Genomic DNA, 8385 nt, shown 5'->3' on the forward strand with positions numbered 1-8385 from the left:
GGAGTGGGCGGTTTGGGACGCGGGGCGGTGCGGGACGCACAATGCGGAGTGATTCTCTGGCGAGGCATAGAACGGCAAAAATAAGAGTCGTTCCCGGCGTGGTTTGGGTTTTTTGTCTTTGGAAGCCGGGAGCTGCCTTGCTCCCTGGCGTAAAATGTAGTCCTGCATTCGGAGTTTTCTGTTCCGACCAGGAAACGCCCCATTGCATTGCATAACATCTCCTTGGAGCTGGAGAAATAGTCTCATGAGTTGGCTTTTACTTATTTTGGGAAGCTGCATTCTTGTTTTCCCAGGATAGTGTTGCAGCTGTTCTTTAGTTAGCACATCAAGAGGCATGCCGTTAACATGCACGATAATCCATTTTTCTGGACTTAGAAAGTAATTTCAATCTTTTGAATTCTCCCAGGTTCTCAGGCTACGTTTTACTGTTGCACAGAATGAACAAGAAACGTTTGAAGCAGCTGCATTTCATCTTTAGCCTGTGTTGTGAATGCAGCTCTTCAGTGGTCGCAGTTTTTGGCTTGGATCTTACCTCAGTCTCTAATGATGTGAGGGCATAATTTCTCAAGTAGTGGCATGTAGCTTAGTGCTTTCCTTAAGCTTAGATGGTCAAGCTGTTACATCTGTCATATTAACTCTTTAAAACTGTGTAGAAGTTTAAAGTCTTTCTCTGACTTTATTTTCTATACAGTCTTAATACCACTCTAGTATTATGGGAGCAGAAAGGTTGTGTTTCTTAGGGAGTTTTCACATTTTGCTTCCTTCCTGCATGTGTTTGTCTTTATTTGTTTTTAAGCTAGAAAAAGGTTTCTTAAGACTGTAAATTGTTCACAGCTATAAAGATCAGTTGTCCTGAATAGACACTACTATACAGACTGAACTGACTAGCCTAAACTGGCACCAGCCAGAGTCAACAGATTTTAATATTGTAGGACATAAGCTCTTATCCATGAATAAACCTTAATGTAAGTATCTCATCTAATAGAAGGAAGATTTTCTGAAAGAACAATTGCCTTCAGAGGAGAATGGTTACCTGCCTAACTTTTGTGTTCTTGAAAATTTCCCTTTAAATATGGAGACAAAGAGAAATATCTAGCCTATTCACTCTCCTAAATTATCATTTATGGATTTTGTATTTTAAATGATAGCTTTGAGTGGAATAATGAGATGAATGATGAGATTTTAAACATATCAAACTAGCATATTTTAGGCTATGTGGTACCTCTAACTCAGCTAAACCCAAGTAGTGGTTTCAGTTCTCCTTGTCACTCTCAGGCCTTAGATCAACTGCAACTGAAAACTCTGAATCATTAGTTTGATGAAAATAAGTCACAGTATTCAGAGAGTCACACTGAGGTATATCACAGATGAATGTGATTTAAGATGTTACTTGAAGTCTTTCAAGATGATGGTACATCAACTGTCATAAAATACATTTTACTGTAAAAGGTAACAAGAAATACTCATTTAATCTTAGCAGCGTTCATTTGAATCTTACAGTAAATGTTCATATCCACCCTGGTTCCTTCCACAAAGCTGCAGTCCCTCCTGCCTTGGGCAGCCTGGCCTCCTGTCTCCGGCATCCCATGGGAACTACAGGAGACCTAAGCAAACCCACTTAAAGCTCACATGGTATGAGCTCGTGCAGGTGTAGCTGCGGTCTCAGGGAGTGTACATAGACCAGGAATACAGAAAGGGGACCTCATTTGCTTGACTGATTGATGTAGGAGACGAAAGTGATCCAACTTTTGGAGCTGGCAGCTAGAAAAATCTGCATCAGGTGCCTTCAGATTGATTTAACTTGATCTTGAAAACAGGCACAAAAGCACTCTGGTACTGTGGTGCACTCAGTTTAGAAATACACTTCGAATATGAGGAGAACATTTTCAAAAGAGGCTATATTATTAAATTTATTTCCTATGGTGGGATTTTCAGGAACCTTCATTTCCCTGAAAGCTACTGCCACATGCAGCAGTGGGATTGACCAGCCAACAGAGGGAGAGTCAGTGAATCCCCAAAACTAGAAGCAGCTGTTAAAACAAAGCAGGAAGATAAATGCCAATAAATGCACACAGCCCTGTGAAATCAGTGGTATGCTAATATGAGTTTGAGGATTGAAGATCAGTGATATGGGAGGAACAATTTTGTTTGGATCTTTACTGCCAGTGGCACTCAAACTGAGAGCGCAACTGGTTCCTTTTGAGCAGGAGAGGAAGCTTGGAGAGCAACAGATCCACTTGGTGATTTTTGAAATTTTGGGGGAAATGTCTGCTTTTGTTGAAATGAAAATAAAGAGAAGAGATGAAAATAAAATCTCTTTGGGCATGTTGCAAAGGGCACTTCTGTCAGCACAGCAGTTCTGTGTTGAACTCAGCAGTCTATAGCTTTATTCCCCCACCCTCTGTCTTTCTGTCACTGTGAAACTGCGACTGTAGGGTGCAGAAGTGGCTGCAGTGCACCGCAGACTCATGTGGTGCCCCGAGTGTCCAGCCAGGGCCTGGCCAGAGCATGCTGCAACTTCTGCCAGTGTCCCGTCCTCATGGAATTCAGGGAATGTGGTAGGGGAGATGGCACCTGCTCAGCTCCCACCCAAGGCAGAAGGCAGCCACAGCACAGAGAGGATGGAGCTGGAGAGCCCAGGCTGGATTTTGGAGGCACTGCTGCTCAACTTCTTCAATACTGATGTGTTTCAACAAAATACATCTACTTCAGCAAAACCAGTATATTCACTTTTTGTTTTTAAAGACTCTTATAAAACCACGATGAACAACTCTGCCAGAACTGTACTGCAAGAGCTTTATGTGAAGGTATAGAAATCCACAGAACCTGGCAACAATCTTTCAATTACATTTTTAAGAAAAACTCAGTAAACATTCTCTTAATAAACATGCTGCAGTACAACAACACATAAAATTTTGTTCTTTGACCCTAGCATTACCTCTACTGCATATAAATTTCTAGAAGAGAAAATAATTATGGTACATCTGACTTGAGAGCCTCTTCCTTTTCACTTTTAGTCACCCAAAGCTGGAAGTGTCAGTAGGAAATAACAACAATACCACCAGATTTTTTTTTCATTTCACTTCGTAGAATACATTGATTAAAACTAAGAAAGATTTAAAACAGAAATAATTCGCATTAATGCTTCCCTGCTCGTATGCACACAATTATAATATTTAGATTATATAAAGTCATGTATCCAATTCTTACTTCTATTCTAGCTATGAAAAATCACTTTAACTCAACATTGTGCAAAGTTGGCAAGGCTTAGTTCTTTTAACCTCTTCCTAGCGCATTACTTGCAAGACACAAAAACTTGCAATAGCTTACTATTTTTATTTAAATAAGTATTTCTAATCTTACATGGGGGACCTTCCCATTACAGCTCACTGGCAGTGAATATTATGAGAGTGTTTTATGGTTTGAGCTGCCCTTTGGCACCCAACAGTAGGAACCCACATATGATGTGAAGGGAGTGCATCTGCACATGTAGAGGAAACCAAACAATATTATTGCATTTTGAAGAAGTCAGCACAATACAGCTCACAGGATGGCTACATTCTTGAGGAGCCCTGCCTTTTTTAGTTGACAGGTGACATGTTTAGCCTTTTGCTCAATTTGTGTATGTTCTGGGTTTATCTAGAACTTTTTGTTTTGTCTTGCCTAAGATTTCTAAACATTAAGCAATTTTGTACAGGACACTGGTAGTCTGGGAAATTTTGACTTTGAAACTTTAGTACATGCAAGTGTTTAAGGTAAACTGGAGTTTAAGCTGAATTCTCTTGTCTTTCTGTTTCTTCTAAAATGAAGACTAACACATGAAGATTCTGTAAGCAGAATAACTTTGTGCTGAGCTAGGTTTTAATGTTAGATGTTTCTGTGCTGAATAATTACTAGTTCCGTGAATTTTCAAGTGGCTGTGTGGCGTCTGCTTCCAGTTATCACTGGAAGTGTTAACTCTCTATTACTTCCAATTACTTTGTATGTTTTGTAGATAGTTTTCCCTTCTGCTTGAGTAACAGTTTAAATTTGTTCAACACGTAATAGAAGATGGTTTGTATATGCGCCACATTAGGAATTCCATCTTGGATCGCTGGATCTCCTTATAAACTGATCCTTTTTGAAAGCTCTCACCTATATTTGTTAGTTTTCTAATAGCAAGGTAAGAGATACTACTGCAGTTGTTAGCATATGTCAAAACATCATATATTTTCAGGTGCTCTCATTATAATTTGCTGTCATGTAATGATTAGGCACATGCCCAGATGGTGATTGTAATTTCCTTACTCATATCAATGAGCTGTTATTCACATGAGTAATCTCACCAACTCTAAATTGATTGCTTCTGTAGCTAACTGGTCCCTCATGGAACGGCTGACAATATGGTCTATAGCAAAGCATAGTTAAAAGCCAGCATCATAATGCAGAACCTCAAATTGCCACGTGTCCCACGTGAGCAACCAGGTAGGAGGCCTAGGTGTGCTGACTGCCACAGGATAAAACCTGCGAAACTAATTTGCGTTGACCTGAAGTTATGCAGGATCTGCCTCACAGTAGAATAATACCACTATTAATTTATTTGAATTAAGGTGATACAAGGTAAATTTATGCTCCTTTACATTCTGATTAACAGCAGTATCATCCTTCCTGCAGATGCTAATTAATGCCTTTCTCATTCTAAGCAGGACTGTAAAATGGATTTAGGATTCAAAGACCGTAACAACAGGACACCTACCAAGAACACCTCTGCTACTACAAAGAATTTTTCTGCCTGGGAAGACTATAAGAGTAGTGTTGACGACATACAGTACTTTCTTATCGGGCTGTACACACTTATAAGTCTGGCTGGCTTTATGGGAAATCTGCTTATACTAACGGCTCTACTAAAGCGCAAGCAGAAGACAATAATAAACATTCTTATCGGTAACTTGGCCTTTTCTGACATCTTAGTTGTGCTGTTTTGCTCACCTTTCACGCTAACATCCATCCTGCTTGACCAATGGATATTTGGCACTATCATGTGCCATGTAATGCCCTTCCTCCAGTGTGCATCAGTTCTCGTTTCAACTTTAATGTTAATATCTATTGCTGCAGTCAGGTACCGTATGATAAAATATCCCCTTTCTAGCAATTTAACAGCAAAACAAGGCTATTTCTTAATAGCAACCATTTGGGCCTTTGGCTTTGCTATTTGCTCTCCTCTGCCAGTTTTCCACAGAGTTGTGGACCTCAGTAAAACTCTGAATATAGAGGCACTGGAGAACAGGCTTCTGTGCATTGAGTCATGGCCTTCCGATTCCTACAGAATCGCCTTTACGATAGCTTTATTGTTCATGCAGTATATATTGCCGCTGGTGTGCTTAACTGCTAGTCACACCAGCGTCTGCAGGAGCATAGGTTCCAGACTGTCGAACAAGGAAAACAAGTTTGAAGAAAAGGAGATGATAAACCTATCTCTTCATCCCTCTAAGAGTACCGGCACGCAGGTGCAGCCCTCCAGCCATTCCAGGTGGAGCTGCGCCTTTGGCAGAAAGCACCACAGAAGATACAGTAAAAAGACTTCAAGTGTGATGCCAGTTATTTCGAAGCATCATCAGGATACTCATTCCAGAGACCTCCCAGAAACCACTGGCACAGAAAAAAGCCATCTCTCTTCCTCCAGCAAATTAATCCCTGGAATACCTATCTGTTTTGAGATGAAACCAGAAGAAAATACAGAGATCCAGGACATGATTACGGTATCCCGATCCATCATCAGAATTAAGACGAGATCTAGGAGAGTTTTTTGCAGACTGACAGTGCTAATCCTAGTTTTTGGTTTCAGTTGGATGCCTCTTCACCTTTTCCACATTGTGACAGATTTTAATGCCACTCTCATTTCTAACAGACATTTTAAATTAGTATATTGCATATGCCATTTACTGGGTATGATGTCCTGCTGCTTGAATCCCATCCTCTATGGGTTTCTTAACAACAGCATAAAAGCCGATTTAATGTCCCTTATTCCATGCTGCCAAATACCATGATTTTATGCGCTCCAAGATAAAATAAAACAAACAAGTTTGGCTTTCAAGCCTACTGACATGTACAGCTGTAACAACTAAATTAGTTTAGTTAGTCTGACTTGGTTGTGATTAGTAGTGTTTTGTGCCAGTGGGTAGTTCTCTGAGTGCATCTATTTCCTGCATTGGGCAGAAATATATACATATATTATAATATTCTTCTATCTGTTACACACAGGAAATCATGCCCAGTGTACAAAACCAGAACACCATTTTCTTTACCTGAAATATTGTCAATATGTACTTTGGAATTATACAGAATATATAATGAGTAATAAATACAGGACTACTTAGATCGTATTAACTGTCATAAAACTAGAATAAAATACATACTGTTTACTAAATAACTATTATTGAGACTATTTCAGTGCCAACTTTGGCTGTTTTCTAAGATAATTAAACATATGTTTCTGGATGTGATTAGAAAAATATTTTTCCTTAGCTCTTTGACTCATACTTTGCAGTGTCTTTGCAAGATGCTTTGCTGCGGGTTCCCAGATTGCCCTGTTCCCTGGAATAGGTTTGTGGGTAGTTGTTCTTGTCTAGATTGTTTCCATCTCACTGTGTTTACCCAGTACAACCTATCTCTGCTTTCCATAGCCAGTTTTTACTCTGGCTTGTCATTTTATGTAATTTTCAGCCAGACCTGAACTTATCTATAGTTATGCCTTTGTTCTTACAGTGATGGCTCTCTTGAACATACAACATGCTTCTGATCAGAATAAGCCTTCATTGCCTAAAGCAGTGATAGTGGAAAGAAAAAGAAAATGGAAAGACAGCAGGATTTTTTTCTTTTCCTTTACCAAAAAGCAAAAGCTTACTGCACTTCATTATAGGTGACCTACTTGCTTGGGGGGCTGCAACAGCTTTCAAATAAACATGTGCATGTGTGTGTACACACATGCACATGAACACACTTTCTGCATCTCCCTCCCCTCTCTCCTTTTGTCTTTTTTAACGAGATCAGTACTTTTCCTTCCAAATTTAAATCACCTGCATCTTCCCAAAGGAAGTAATATTGCATTTCCTAGTACAAATGCAAAGGTTATATATATGTAATATATTCTTTTTCCCCGCCCTGGATTACTCTAACTTAATAACCCACCTCCACCCTCAGGATTCAGTAAACATACAAAGCCTCTGCCCTGAATTTTAAGATGTAAAACCTCTCCCCAGGTCTAGCTGGTGATTATTTCCTTTTCTCCACTAAGATTTCTAATCCAATAGCCTTTTTTACATAGCCTTTCCAGGCCGAGAAATAAAGTTACTATTTTTATAAATGGGTGGATGGGAAGGGTCAGTGTGCATTTTTCGCCTTGAAGTACTTCCCTTCCAGTTAGTCTTTAAAAGTGAAAATGGTTCTTTTATTTTGAGGAATTGTCAAATTATTTTTATCACAGTATTACAATTCTGAGGCCTTTTGTCCCTAAGCCAGCATCTGCTAAGGAGTTTATAGCATACCAGTTGGTAATATCTTTGCTTCTATCATTAAGGTATTTCCCTGAAGTCTAGTTCCCAGTAACCCATTGTTCTTTGTTTTTGCTGGTGATGATACACTTTAATAGTTTCTTCCTGGACTCTGACTATTGGATTTTGTAGATTATTATTTCATAAAAACTGGTAGTATGTCATTTTATAGAGTACAAATCATACAGAATATCGTAAAAATAGATCTTTTAAAAAGTTTTAAATAGTTTAATTTAAAAATATTTGTGGCTAATCTTGGTAGACAAACGTAGGAAAAAAATAACTAAATCCACAGCCAGAACACAATGATACAGCTCTACAGATGATACAGTGGTTTATGCCCTATCTATGTCTATGTATTTTCATGTCATTATACCCTTATCTATACCATGTGATGTAACCAAATAGTGTAAGAGGATAAGAAAACAGCCACATTGTTTCAGCTTGAAATATTCCTTATAGCTTTTTTTTTTCCAATTTACTGTTATCTTTCTTCTTACTTATTTATTTTCTGTTCCTTCCTTTTTTTATACACCTTCAGAATTTCAATGATTTTTAACTCCTACACTTAGGATTGTTATTTAAATATAAAATAACTGTTTATTCAGTGATTATTCTTTTCAGAACACATTGTACTCACTTTCAGTGTATATAACACACAGGATCATGGTAGGAGTTGAAGAAGACCTTCCTCCAGTTTCTGAGGTGTACAAATAGGAGTCTGTACACTCATGATTTTATATGAGCCCTGTCCATTATCCTGGTTGGAGTCAATAGCCATGCTCCCTACTCTTTACACTGGTGAAAGCACAACAAATTGCTTTGTGGCAACAGAGAATTAAATCAAGACAGCTGC

General features: G+C 38.8%; 1 protein-coding gene across 1 annotated transcript; it reads left to right on the top strand.

The window, feature by feature from the left end:
* The first annotated feature begins 4598 nt into the window (after positions 1-4598).
* Positions 4599-6109, top strand: NPY5R (neuropeptide Y receptor Y5). Its single transcript, XM_010170065.2, has one exon. It carries the CDS (start codon positions 4695-4697, stop codon positions 6024-6026), a length of 1332 nt encoding a protein of 443 aa, XP_010168367.1. The 5' UTR covers positions 4599-4694; the 3' UTR covers positions 6027-6109.
* Positions 6110-8385: the final 2276 nt, after the last annotated feature.

The sequence above is a fragment of the Antrostomus carolinensis genome, unplaced genomic scaffold (genome assembly GCF_000700745.2).
Source record: "Antrostomus carolinensis isolate BGI_N321 unplaced genomic scaffold, ASM70074v2 scaffold10410, whole genome shotgun sequence".
NCBI lineage: Eukaryota > Metazoa > Chordata > Aves > Caprimulgiformes > Caprimulgidae > Antrostomus > Antrostomus carolinensis.